The sequence below is a fragment of the Schistocerca gregaria genome, chromosome 10, assembly GCF_023897955.1.
Source record: "Schistocerca gregaria isolate iqSchGreg1 chromosome 10, iqSchGreg1.2, whole genome shotgun sequence".
In the NCBI taxonomy this organism is placed as follows: domain Eukaryota; kingdom Metazoa; phylum Arthropoda; class Insecta; order Orthoptera; family Acrididae; genus Schistocerca; species Schistocerca gregaria.
Window position 1 is genome coordinate 119,861,901 of NC_064929.1, and position 14,663 is coordinate 119,876,563.

Consider the following 14,663-nt stretch of genomic DNA (forward strand, 5'->3'; position numbering starts at 1 on the left):
GCAACCAAGTGAGTACAATGCATTTACATGGCTTCGTAATACGCTGTCAATGAGATATAACAGCAATGGTACCAATCCAGTCCCTATGCAACAAACCCTTCAGAGGTCACTGACAACATCACATCTAGGAATTATACAGTTCTGAGCCACTGTTTACAGGAATTTATCGTGAATCTCTTGCCTGGCACATAGTCTCCAGTGATCTTCCTTTCCGCGAACAATACGAGCCTGGAATAGAAGAGTGAACCGATAGAGGTACTCAAAGTACCCTCCTCCACGCACCGTCAGGTGGCTTGCGGAGTGTGGATGTAGATGTAGATGTAGACTCGAAAAAGGTTCAGGTGAGCAGTATACGAGACAAGAAAATTACAGACGGATGTCCCTAAATCCTGTTTGCTGCAGAGTTCTTGGCCGGCTGGAGTGGCCAATCGGTTCTAGGCGCTTCAGTCTGGAACCGCGCTACCGCTATGGTCGCAGGTTCGAATCCTGCCTTGGGCATGGATGTGTGTGATGTCCTTACGTTAGTTAGGTTTAAGTAGATCTAAGTTCTAAAGGAGTGATGACCTCAGCAGTTAAGTCCTATAGTGCTCAGAGCCATTTTTTTGCAGAACAGATTCCCAGTTCGAATATAATAAACTTTTTCAAGCCTAAGCAGCTTATTCCGACCAGTCATCATGGTGTAAGAACGCATCGCTCGTGCGAAACTCAGCTTGCCCTTTTATCACATGATGCACTGCGAACTACGGATAAAGGGCAACAGGCAGATGGCGTATTTTTAGATTTCTGGAAAGCGTTCGATAAGGTGCCCCATTGCAGGCTGTTAACGAAGCTACGAGCATATGGAATAAGTTCGCAGATATGTGAGTGGATCGAAGACTTCCTAAGCAATAGAACCCAGTATGTTGTCCTCGACAGCGATTGTTCATCGGAGACAAGGGTACAGTCAGGAGTGCCCCAGGGAAGTGTGACAGAACCACTGTTGTTCTCTGTATACGTAAATTATTTTGTGGACAGGATGGGCAGCAATCTGCGGTTGTCTGCTGATGACGCCGTGGTGTACGGTAAGGTGTCGGAGTTGAGTGGCTGTAGAAAGATACAAGACGACTTACACAAAATTTCTTATTTGTGTGATGATATGGCAGCTAGTTCTAAATGTAGGAAAACGTAAGATATCGCGGATAAGTGAGAAGAACAAACCTGTAATGTTTGTACTCAGTATTAGTAGTGTCCAGCTTGACAAAGTCAAGCCATTTAAATCCCTGGGCGTTACGTTGAAAAGCGATATGAGGTGGAAAGAATACGTGAGAACTTTGGTCGACTTCGGAACGCTCATAGGATTACATTTTTTACCGCCTGCCTGTCTGTACGACTATGTAAAAACCTTTTTCTCCGGAAAACGTACCAAACTGAAATTTATGTCACTTACTAAGGTTCACGGTCCCTTGGCGGTGTAAAGAACTGAAGCATCTAAGTCGATGCACCGAAAAGAGACGGCCCTTTATGTAGCTTATTTTGGATCTCGCAAACTCGCTGGTCAAAAAAACCCATAGGATAGTTCCCGTTGGCCTACAGTAATGAAATTTGGCTAGAAGCAATGTTTCACAGTACAAATAAAGGGGAAAAAAGTCGGAAAGTTCTTACTTTGTAATTATCTCACAGGAAAAAAATATTTGTTAATTGCGATCTGAACTCAGATATAAAATTAAAATATTCTCGAAAGTTTTGGAATCAATGGGACCGATATCTTGCGAGTGTCAGTGCCAATAACAGCCAGAAATCATCAAGATTCTGGATTCCTGGGAGTGATGGACTGTCTGTATACATAATGAAGTTTGTATGCAACCGTCAATGCGCGAATCCTGTTTGCACCTGGCAAATTATTTTTCCATCTGTCTCGTTTTGATTTCACTGCCCCTTACACTAATACCATTATGTACTGAAAACTAAAGTTATTTATCTTGAACAGATTTCCTGCGTCCTGATGCTACAGTACCACATTGCCCGTGTGTATTAGTCATCAACTGTCAGCATCGATCTTTCGCCACATTCAGAGTTTCATATTTCTCCTATTGCAGCAGTGCCCATGTGAACTGGCTTCGGACCAGAAGTCTTTGTGAAACTCACCTGGTAGATTAAATCTGTGCGCCGGAGCGAGATTCGAACTCGGCACCTTTGCCTTTGGCAGGTAAGTGCTCTACCGCCTCAGGTGCCCCAGCACGACTCACGCCCCGCCCTCACAGTTTTACTTCTGCCAGTACCTCGTCTCCTACCTTCCAAACTTCACAGAATCTCTTCTGCGAACCTTGCAGAACTAGCACTCCTGGAAGAAAGGATATTGCGGAGACATGGCTTAGCCACACCCCGGGGGATGATTCCAGCATGAGATTTTCACTCTGCAGCGGAGTGTGTGCTGACATGAAACTACCTGGCAGATTAAATCTGTGCACCGGACCGAGACTCGAACTCGGGACCTTCGCCTTTGGCAGGCAAGTGCTCTACCATACCAGCGCACACTCTGCTGCAGAGTGAAAAATCACCCTCTGGAAACATCCCCCAGGCTGTATCTAAGCCATGTCTCCTCAATATCCTTTGTTTCAGGAGTGCTAGTTCTGCAACGTTTCCCAGGAGAGCTTCTGTGAAGTTTGGAAGGTAGGAGACGAGGTACTGGCAGAAGTAAAGCTGTGAGGACGAGTTGTCAGTCATTATCGGGTAGCTCAGAAGGTAGAGCACTCGCCCGCGAAAGGCAAAGGTGCCGAGTTCGAGTCTCTGTACGGCGCACAGTTTGAAACTGCCACGAAGCTTCAAATCAACGCACACTCCGCTGCAGAGTGAGAATCTCATTCTAGTCTTTGGGAAGCAACGCAGCTCTTGTTTCACGCGTGAGAGAAATGCCTTGGGATCACTTTCTACCTCCGTTTGCTCCGACTGCACGATGAATGTACAGCTGTCATTAAAATGTTTTTGTTTTATTTCAATCTTTGTCCACAAGATAAAGTTCTTCGACGATGACCAGTTTCAGTCAGTAATGACCATCTTCAGATCTACAACATAAAAAATAAACTAGTGGGCAATCTATCTATCAAAACAGTGCAGTATTTGATATCACGATATAACTCACGCGGTTTACAGACCACAAGTGCTCCATCGGTACCATCCGGCCGCCATGTCATCCTCAGCTGAGGATGTGGTCAGCACACCGCTCTCCCGCCCGTTATGATGGTTTTCTTTGACCGGAGCCGCTACTATTCGGTCGGGTAGCTCCTCAATTGGCATCACGAGGCTGAGTGTACCCCGAAAAACGGCAACAGCGCATGGCGGCTTGATGGTCACCCATCCAAGAGCCAGCCACGACCGATAGTGCTTAACTTGGGTGATCTCAGGGTGAACCGGTGTATCCACTGCGGCAAGGCCGTTGCCATATCACCATGTACTCTCATACAAACTGGAAATGTACAGATACAATAAGGGAAAGCGTACCTGTTCTGTACCATGTCCTAATGCGATAAAGCCGTAATGGCATCGTCAAAACATATAAATACACTCAGTGAAGCACCGTTCAAAATGACTCTGAGCACGGGACTTAACTGCTGAGGTCATCAGTCCCCTAGAACTTAGAACTACTTAAACCTAACTAACCTAAGGACATCACACACATCCATGCCCGAGGCAGGATTGGAACCTGCGACTGTATTAGTTGCGCAGTTCCGGACTGAAGCGTCTAGAACCGCTCGTGCACCGCGGCCGGCGTCGTGTAGAACTAAAATATGGTGTAAAATAGGCCACATCGTCCACAGAGCCATTTTGCTGTATAAAACATACTTAAGTGCAGTACCTACCAGAATTATGTTTGCCTATATGCTTTATTGATGTCGCGACTATGGGCTTAGATGTAGTCGTCATTTACAAAAGTCCATAATACGATAAAAATATATTAGCTCATACAACAGTCATTACTGCCTAAAACAAGTCATCGTCGATGGACTTTACATTGTGATGAAAGAATGGAATAAAAAAAAAACGTTTGGTAGTACTTGGATCACTATGAAATCTTCCAGGGTTATCAGCGGAGTGGCGTCGTCTTCTAGTCGCAACGTTTCGATGGATACCGTATCCGTCAACTTCAGGCGAAGATCTACATCTATATCTATATTTATACTCCGGAAGCCACCCAACGGTGTGTGGCGGAGGGCACTTTACGTGCCACTGTCATTACCTCCCTTTCCTGTTCCAGAGGCGTATGCTTCGCAGGAAGAACGATTGCCGCAAAGCCTCCGTGCGCTCTCGAATCTCTCTGATTTTACATTCGTGAAATCCTCGGGATGTATAAGTAGAGGGAAGCAATATATTCGATACCTCATCCAGAAACGAACCCTCTCGAAACCTGGATAGCAAGCTACTCCGCGATGCAGAGCACCTCTCTTGCAGAGTCTGCCACTTGGGTTTGCTAAACATCTCCGTAACGCTATCACACTTACCGTAACCCTGTGACGAAACGCGCTGCTCTTCTTTGGATCATGTCTATCTCCTCTGCCAAACCGTCTGGTACGGATCCCACACTGATGAGCAATACTCAAGTATATGTCGAACGAGTGTTTCGTAAGCCACCTCCTTTGTTGACGGAGTGCATTTTCTAAGGACTCTCCCAATGAATCTCAACTTGGCACCCGCCTTACCAACAGTTAATTTTATATGATCATTCCACTTCAAATCGTTGCGCACGCATACTCCCAGATATTTTACAGAAGTGACTGCTACCAGTGTTTGTTTCGATATCATATAATAATACAATAAAGGAGCCTTCTTTCTATGTATTCGCAATACATTGCATTTGTCTATGTTAAGGGTCAGTTGCCGCTCCCTTCAGCAAGTGCCTATCCGCTGCAGATCTTCCTGCATTTCGCTGCAATTTTATAATGCTGCAACTTCTCTGTATACTACAGCATCATCAACGAAAAGCCGCATGGAACTTCCGACACTATCTACTAGGTCATTTAAATATATTGTAAAAAGCAATGGTCCCATAAAACGCCAGAGGTTACTTTAACGTCTCTTCATTGAGAACAACATGCTGTGTTCTGTTTGCTAAAAACTCTTCAATCCAGCCACACAGCTGGTCTGATATTCCGTAGGCTCTTACTTTGTTTATCAGGAGACAGTGCGGAACTGTATCGAACGCCTTCCGGACGTCAAGGAGAATGCCATCCACCTAGGATCCTGTATCTAATATTTTCTGGGTCTCATAAACAAATAAAGCGAGTTGGGTCTCACACGATCGCTGTTTTCGGAATACATGTTGATTCCTACAGAGCAGATTCTGAGTTTCCAGAAATGACGTGATACGCGAGCAGAAAACATTTTCTAAAATTCAACAACAGATCAATGTCAGAGATATAGGCTCATAGTTTTGCGCATCTGATCGACGACCCTTCTTGAAGACTGGGACTACCTGTGCTCTTTTCCAATCATTTGGAACCTTCCGTTCTTCTAGAGACTTGCGGCTGTTAGAAGGGAGGCAAGTTCTTTCGCGTACTCTGTGTAGATGAAGATGATGGATACGCAATCCATTGAAACTAGAAGACGACGCCAGTCGGCTGATAACCCGTGAAGATTTCATAGCTGAAATACGACGAGAAAGCCTACAATTGTGTCTAACTTGGATGACGGTTTGCATTCGCGACTATGTCGCATGTTGTGAAACTGGTTCAGCTGTCGCTGTAGGTCAAACCGCATGCCATACTGACGATGCTAATGAACGTCGGTTCCCACCTGCATGAAATTTTAGTCATTCATTGCGCGTTACCACGCGAACACCATCAGAAAGTCTGACAAATGTCGGCCTGGTGCTTCGTACTGCAGCGGTTTCCATTTCGTCAGTGTACAGATTCACACTTAAGACAGACGGCGAACTCACGCTATTGACCGACGCGAAGGAAGTTGCCCCCCTTCTTGCAGCGGTGTACCGTAGGTCTCTAGAAGAGCGTAGCGTTCCAAAGGATTGGAAAAGGGCACAGGTCATCCCCGTTTTGAAGAAGGAACGTCGAACAGATGTGCAGAACTATACACCTATATCTCTAGCGACGATCAGTTGTAGAATTTTGGAACAAGTATTATGTTCGAGTATAATGACTTTTTCTGGAGACTAGAAATCTACTCTGTAGGAATCAGCATGCGTTTCGAAAAAGACGGTCGTGTCAAGCGCAGCTCACGCTATTCATCCACGAGACTCAGAGGACCATAGACACGGGTTCACAGGTGGATGCCGTGTTTCTTGACTTCCGCAAGGCGTTCGATACAGTTCCCCACAGTCGTTTAACGAACAAAGTAAGAGCATATCGACTATCAGACGAATAGTGTGATTGGATTGGAGAGTTGCTAGATAACAGAACGCAGCATGTCAATCTCAGTGGAGTTGGGAAAATTCCGAGGGAAGAGTGATTTCAGGTGTGCCGCAGGGGAGTGTCGTCGGACTGTTGCTGTACACAATATATATAAATGACCTTGTGGATAAAGTCGGAAGTTCTCTGTGGTTTTTTCGGGATGATGCTGTAGTAGATCGAGAGGTTGTAACAATGGAAAATTGTACTGAAATTCAGGAGGATCTGCAGTGAATTGACGCATGGTGCAGGGAATGGCAATTGAATCTCAATGTAGACAAGTGTAATGTGCTGTGAATACATAGAAAGATAGCTCCCTTATCATTTAGCTACAAAATAGCAGGTCAGCAACTGAAAGCAGCCAATTCCATAAATTATCTGAGAGTAGGCATTAGGAGTGATTTAAAATGGAATGATCATATAAAGTTGATCGTCGGTAAAGCAGATGCCAGAGTGAGATTCATTGGAAGAGTTCTAAGGAAATGCAATCCGAAAACAAAGGAAATAGGTTACAGTACGCTTGTTCGCCCACTGCTTGAATACTGCTCACAAGTGTGGGATCCGTACCAGATAGGGTTGATAGAAGAGACAGAGAAGATCCAACGGAGAGCAGCGCGCTTTGTTACAGGATCATTTAGTAATCGCGAAAGCGTTACGGAGATGATAGATAAACTCCGGTGGAAGACTCTGCAGGAGAGACGCTCAGTAGCTCGGTACGGGCTTTTGTTGAAGTTTCGAGAACATACCTTCACCGAGGAGTCAAGCAGTATATTGCTCCCTCGTACGTATATCTCGCGAAGAGACCATGAGGATAAAATCAGAGCCCACACAGAGGCATACCGACGATCTGTCTTTCCACGAATAATACGAGACTGGAATAGAAGGGAGAACCGATAGAGGTATTCAAAGTACCCTCCGCCACACACCGTCAGGTGGCTTGCGGAGTATGGATGTAGATGTAGATGTCCCGTCTGGTACGTGCTGTTTGTGTGCGACTGGACGGTTCTCCACGCCAGATGCGCTCTGTGTGAACGCGTTCTCGTGTGTCGGGTGGTCTGCTGCGATGACTCAGACCGACCAACTGCTCGTTGGCCACCGTCCGACGCCTGTAAGTGTGGGTCGCAAATTGCTCGCGCTGCAGGCTGGACGGAGGTGACTCACGGCTTTTGCTTCCCTGGCGTTGGCAGCGCCTGTCCACTGTGTGAATAGCCTAAACCTGGTACTTTTCAATGAAACCATTAAGTTTACAGTAAGACGACAGCCAGTCTGCATGTGCTAAACCAATTTACTACACCACGAAGATGACGTGCTACAGACGCGAAATTTAACCGACAGGAAGAAGATGCTGTAATGTGCAAATGGTTAGCTTTTCAGAGTATTCACACAAGGTTGGCGCCGGTGGCGACACCTACAACGTGCTGACATGAGGAAAGTTTCCAACCGATTTATTTCTCATACACAAACAACAGTTGACCGGCGTTGCCTGGTGAAACGTTGTTGTGATGCCTCGTGTAAGGAGGAGAAACGCGTACCATCACGATTTATACTTTGATAAAGGTCGCATTGTAGCCTATTGTGATTGCGCTTCATCGTTTCGCGGCATTGCTGCTCGCGTTCGTCGAGATCCAATAACTGTTAGCAGAATATGGAATCGGTGGCTTCAGGAGGGTAATACGGAACGCCGTGCTGGATCCCAACGGCCTCGTATCACTAGGAGGCGAGATGACAGGCATCTTATCCGCACGGCTGTAACGGATCGTGCAGCCACGTCTCGATCTCTAAGTGAACAGATGGGGACGTTTCCAACACAACCATGATCTGCATGAACATTTCGACGGTGTTTGCAGCAGCACGTCCTATCAGCTCGAAGAACATGGCTGCCGTTACCCTTGACGCTGCATCACAGACAGGAGCTGCGTTCGGTGGCGTATTCGACGACGAACCTCGGTGCACGAATGGCAAATCGTCATTTTTTCGGATGAATCCAGGTTCTGTTTACAGCATCATGATGGTCGCATCCGTGTTTGGCGACATCGCGGTGAACGCACATTGGAAGCGTGTATTCGTCGTCGCCATACTGGCGTACCAACCGGCGTGATGGTATGGGGTGCCATTGGTTACACCTCTCGGTCACCTCTTTTTCCCATTGACGGCACTATGAACAGTGGACGTTACATCTCAGATGCGTTACGACCCGTGGCTCTACCCTTCATTCGATCCCTGCGAAACCCTACATTTCAGCAGGACAATGCACGACCGCATGTTGCAGGTCCTGTGCGGGCCTTTTTGGATACAGAAAATGTTCGCGTGCTGCCCTGGCCAGCACATTCTCCAGATCTCGCACCAACGGAAAAGGTCTGGTCAATAGTGGCCGAGCAACTGGCTCGTCACAATAGACCAGTCACTACTCTTGATGAACTGTGGTACCGTGTTGAAGCTGCATGGGCAACTGTACCTGTATACGCCATCCAAACTCTGTTTGACTCAATGCCCTGCGTAACAAGGCCGTTATTACGGCCGGCCAGAGGTGGTTGTTCTGGGTACTGATTTATCAGGATCTATGCACCAAAATTGCGTAAAAATGTAATCACATGTCAGTTCTAGTATAATATATTTGTCCAATCTGCATTTCTTCTTGCTGTAGCATTTTTAATTTCCAGTAATGTAATTTACATAGTGCTCCGTCACTTCTTAGTAGGACAGTTTCATATTTGAGGCTGAATAACAAGTAAACTGTTTTTGTTCTGCTTATTTTTCTTTATTGCTAACTAGTTTTCGGCTTATCGGGCCATCTTCAGGATACAACTGACTAGCGTCCACAAGGGACTGTAGTTCGCCGGTAACCAAATATTACACTGAGACGACAAAAGTCACCAGATGCCTCCTAATGTCGTCCCGGACCTCCTTTTTCCAGGTGTACAGCACGTGCCGTGGACTGAAGAAGTCGTTGGAAGTCCCCTCCAGAAATAATGAGCCACGGTGCCTGTATATCCGTCCATAATTGACAAAGTGTTGCCGGTGCAGGATTTTCAACACGAGGTGACCTCTCGATTATACTCCATAAATATTGTACGGGATTCACGTCCGACGATCTGAGTGGCCAATCATATTCTTCAAACAACTCCCGAATAGTTGTGACGTAAGAATAACATTGAGAATATTTTAGATGGCGATGTGTCAGTCCAGATGGGGCGGGTATGTTCGGTCGTGGGGCGCTCAACTGTGTGGACATCAGGACCTGTACATAGTCTCAATATTTACACAGTCCAATTTTGTGCTCAGTCCAATAGAGCCACTGCCTAGAATGATGATGATGATGATGATGAAATGATGAGGACAACACATGCGCCCAGTCCGAGGGCAGAGAAAAATCCCCAACCGCGCTGGGAATCGAACCCAGGACACCGTGATCCAGAGGCAGCAACGCTAGCCCCTAGATCACGAGCTGCGGACTCGAATAGTTGTGGCCCGGTAGCATGGCGCATCGCCGGCCATAAAAATTCCATCGTTGGTTGGGAAAATGAAGTCCATGAAAGACTGCAAGTAGCCGAATATAACGTGTTTCAGTCAATAATCGGTTAAGATGGACCAGAGGAGAGTATGGAGTCACCACCAACTTGCGCAGTGCCTTGTTGACAACCTGTTGCTGAAAGGCGTTATCGATCAGGTTCGCTAGCTCAAGTCTCGCCCGAGTTAATATTTCTTACTCATTCAATTTGAATTACCTACGCCTCTCTTTCAAATTCTATAGGTGGCAGGGGTAAAATACAGGCAGCGAAAGACTATTTACAATTTGTACAGAAACCAGATGGCAGTTATAAGAGTCGAGGGACATGAAAGGGAAGCAGTGATTGGGAAGGGAGTAAGACAGGGTTGTAGCCTCTCCCCGATGTTATTCAATCTGTATATTGAGCAAGCAGTAAAGGAAACAAAAGAAAAATTCGGAGTAGGTATTAAAATCCATGGAGAAGAAATAAAAACTTTGAGGTTCGCCGATGACATTGTAATTCTGTCAGAGACAGCAAAGGGCTTGGAAGAGCAGTTGAACGGAATGGACAGTGTCTTGAAAGGAGGATATAAGATGAACACCAACAAAAGCAAAATGAGAATAATGGAATGTAGTCGAATTAAGTCGGGTGATGCTGAGGGAATTAGATTAGGAAATGAGACACTTAAAGTAGTAAAGGAGTTTTGCTATTTGGGGAGCAAATTAACTGATGATGGTCGAAGTAGAGAGGTTATAAAATGTAGACTGGCAATGGCAAGGAAAGCGTTTCTGAGGAAGGGAAATTTGTTAACATCGAATGTAGATTTAAGTGTTAGGAAGTATTTGTATGGAGTGTAGCCATTTATGGAAGTGAAATATGGACGATAAATAGTTTGGACAAGAAGAGAATAGAAGCTTTCGAAATGTGGTGCTATAGAAGAATGCTGAAGATTAGATGGGTAGATCACATAACTAATAGGTGTTGAACAGAATTCAGGAGGAGTTTGCGGCACAACTTGAGCAGAAGAAGGGATCGGTTGTTAGGACATGTTCTGAGGCATCCAGGGATCACCAGTTTAGTATTGGAGGGCAGCGTGGAGGGTAAAAATCGTAGAGGGAGACCAAGAGATGAATACAGTAAGCAGATTCAGAAGGATGTAGGTTGCAGTAGGTACTGGGAGATGAAGAAGCTTGCACAGGATAGAGTGGCATAGAGAGCTGCATCAAACCACTCTCAGGACTGAAGACAACAACAACAACAACAACAACGCCTCGTTATTGTAATATGTCATCATCATTTTTTTATGAATACGGTACCGATTCTGCTATGCACGAAATGTGTGCTAGAGTCTCAACTAATACAGTTGCTCGGAAAATTTCATAGCCAATTATCTCTGTAAATGTATGAGAGAAACATTAAGAACAGTCTATTTCTCGGCACGTTTTGACCGTGTTCCACTACGGAAAAGAAAGCAGCCTCAGCCATTTTCGTACTGCGTACTAACAGCGCGACGATCAGACCCCAACAGCGCAGAGGCTGTAACTATACGCGATTTTTGAAATAAAAACTACATAATTAAAGCGTGATTAAGAAGAACATTGATGGTAGCTAATATTGTTGGGTATCTCAAAGTTTCATTTAACGTAAATTTGTAATAATATATCAAATACACTAAGTGATGAAAAGTATCCAGATGCGCCCAGAAGCCTACGTTTTTCATATTAGGTGCATTGATCTGCCACCTACTTCCAGGTACTACGTATCAGCGACCTCAGGAGTCATTAAACACCATCAGACAGCAGAATGGGGCCCTCCGCGCCCTCCGCGTAACTCACGGTCTTCGAACGTGGTCAGGTGATTGGGTGTCATTTGTATCATACGTCTGCACGCCAGATTTCACACTTCTAAACATACCTAGGTCCACTGTTTCCGATGTCACAGTGAAGTGGAAACGTGAAGGGACACGTAAGCACAAAGGCGTAGAGGCCGACCTCGTCTGTTGAGTGACAGGGACCGCCGACAGTTGAAGAGGTTCGTAATGTGTAATAGGCAGACATCTATCCAGGCCATCACACAGGAATTCCAAACTGCACCAGGGTACATTGCAAGTACTATGACAGTCAGGGGGGAGGTGAGAAAACTTGGATTTCATCGTCGTGCAGTTGCTCATAAGCCACACATCACGCCGGTAAATGCCAAACGACGCCTCGATCGGTGTAAGGAGCGTAAACATTGGACGATTGAACAGTGGAAAAACGTTGTGTGGAGTGACGAATCACGGCACACAATGTGGCGATCCGATGCCCGGTGAACGTCATCCAAAAAAATGGCTCTGGGCGCTATGGGACTTAACATCTGTGGTCATCAGTCCCCTAGAACTTAGAACTACTTAAACCTAACTAACCTAAGGACATCACACACATCCATGCCCGAGGCAGGATTCGAACCTGCGACCATGAACGTTATCTGTCAGCATTTGTAGTGCCAACAGTAAAATTTGGAGGCGGTGGTGTTACCATGTGGTCGTGTTTCTCATGGAGGGGGCTTGCACCGCTTGTCGTTCTGCGTGGGCCGGCCTGGGTGGCAGAGCGGTTCTAGGCGCTACAGTCTGGAACCGCGCGACCGCTACTGTCGCAGATTCAAATCCTGCCTCGGGCGTGGATGTGTGTGATGTCGTTAGGTTAGTTAGGTTTCTACAAGTTCTCAGTGTGGGAGACTGATGATCTCACATGTTAAGTGCCATAGTGCCCAGAGCCATTTGAACCATTTTTTGTTCTGCGTTGCACTATCACAGCACAGGCCTATATTGATGTTTTAAGCACCTTCTTGCTTCCCACTGTTGAAGAGCTATTCGGGGATGGCAATATCATCTTTCAACACCATCTAGTATATTTTCAAAATGCACAGTCTGTGCGGAGTAGTTACACCACAATAACAACCCTGTATTGGATTGGCCTGCACAGAGACCTGACCTGAATCCTATAGAACACCTTAGGGCTGTTTTGGAACGCCGACTTCGTGCCAGGCCTCCCCTACCGACATCGATACATCTCCTCAGTGCGGCACTACGTCAAGAATGGGCTGCCACTCCCCAAGAAACCTTCCAGCACCTGATTGAACGTATGCCTGCGAGAGTGGAAGCTGTCATCAAGGCTAAGGGTGGGCCAACACCATGTTAAATTCCAGCGTTACTGATGGAGGGCTCTACGAACTTGTAAGTCATTTTCAGCCAGGTGACCGGATACTTCTTATCACATAGTGTACATACGTTGGACCTACTTGCAAGTGCTTAACAGCACCAGTGTACGTGTCCTACGGCTTTTGACCAATAATCGCCTTTGTGTTTGTTTACATCAAGCTTATTCTTAGCATGGATGGAGTGTAGTAGTGGTACAGGGTACCCTCCGCCATGCACCGTATGGTGGCTTGCAGAATATTTACGCAGATGTGACGAAGCCTGGGAGGGTCGCCATTTAGGGCTTGAGAACAGAGTAGCGTACGGCGCAGTACGTCATGTGTGTGTGTGTGTGTGTGTGTGTGTGTGTGTGTGTGTGTGGAGGTGTGGCGTGGACAGGAGAGCAGAGAGGAGAGACAAGTGTCCCACTTGTGCAACAATTAGCGGCAGCGATTGGCCGCTTCCTCGCGCCGCGCCGGCTCCCGGTGAGTCGTCGCCGCGTGCCGAGTGTCCACTCGGACTGCAGTCCTGCACCTCTGTGAACGTGAACGTGTCTGCTGGCAGCGGCGCCAACTCCGGCTGAGAGATCGTGCCCGCCCGACAGTGTTGCGAACGTGTGCGCCCGCCGACACCTGTGTGAACTGTTCTGTAGACACTGCCGAGAAACGACTCTGCCGGCGGTATTATGACCGTATCAGGTGACAGTGGTATAAATGTATGTGTCTGCTGAAGGCAGTATGGACGTCCCTGTTGAAATTACTATGAAGGTGAGTACCAGCTACCGCCGATGTGAACGTGTTTGCTGACTCTGGTACGAATGTATCAGCTGGTAATGTTAGTAATGTATCAGCTGATAGTGTTAGGCGCCAGCCCGGTGTGGCCGAGAGGTTCTAGGCGCTTCAGTCTGGGACTGCGCGACCGCTACAGTCGCAGGTTCGAATCAAGCCTCGGGCATGGATGTGTGTGATGTCCTTAGGTTACTTAGGTTTAAGTAGTTCTAAGTTCTAGGGGACTTATGACCTCATATGTTAAGTCCCATAGCGCTTAGAGCCATTTGAGCAATTTATAGCCGTGGAAGTTCAAAACCAAAAAAAAAAAGAAAAAACGCCGGCCGCGGTGGTCTTGCGGTTCTTGGCGCGGAGTCCGGAACCGCGCAACCGCTACGGTCGCAGGTTCGAATCCTGCCTAGGGCATGGGTGTGTGTGATGTCCTTAGGTTAGTTAGGTTTAAGTAGTTCTCAAAGAAGTTAAGTCCCATAGTGCTCACAGCCATTTGAACCATTTTAATCAAAACAAAACAAAATTTTATTTACATGCGAAATTTCATCATTTTTTCACTTACTATTGCCTGCATTTGTTGCTATAGGTACACTTCTTTTCGTAAGTAAGGCAGATACTTCAATGAATTTTGCGCAATGTACAAACCATACTTACAGGTGTATGAAACTCTAGAATTTTCCGTATCTATTAAAACTGTGATAAAATTTGCGACAATTAGCTATGAAATTCGAGTTTTCTCTAAACATGAAGTTTACAATTTAAGAGCTCATTCATTTTTTCATAAATTAAATAAATTCAAGAGTTTCGTAAACCTGTAAGTCTGGTTTGTATGCTGTGCAAAATTCAT

At 46.2% G+C, this 14,663-nt stretch overlaps 1 protein-coding gene across 1 annotated transcript in view; it reads left to right on the forward strand.

Moving 5' to 3' along the window:
• Positions 1-13,524: 13,524 nt before the first annotated feature.
• The window catches only part of LOC126293403 (leucine-rich repeat-containing G-protein coupled receptor 4-like), an 89,160-nt gene continuing 88,021 nt past the window's right edge, over positions 13,525-14,663 (forward strand). Inside the window, exon 1 of the mRNA XM_049986615.1 lies at positions 13,525-13,804. Coding sequence (XP_049842572.1) covers positions 13,751-13,804 — 54 coding nt within the window. The 5' untranslated portion in view covers positions 13,525-13,750. The remainder of the gene's footprint in view (positions 13,805-14,663) is intronic.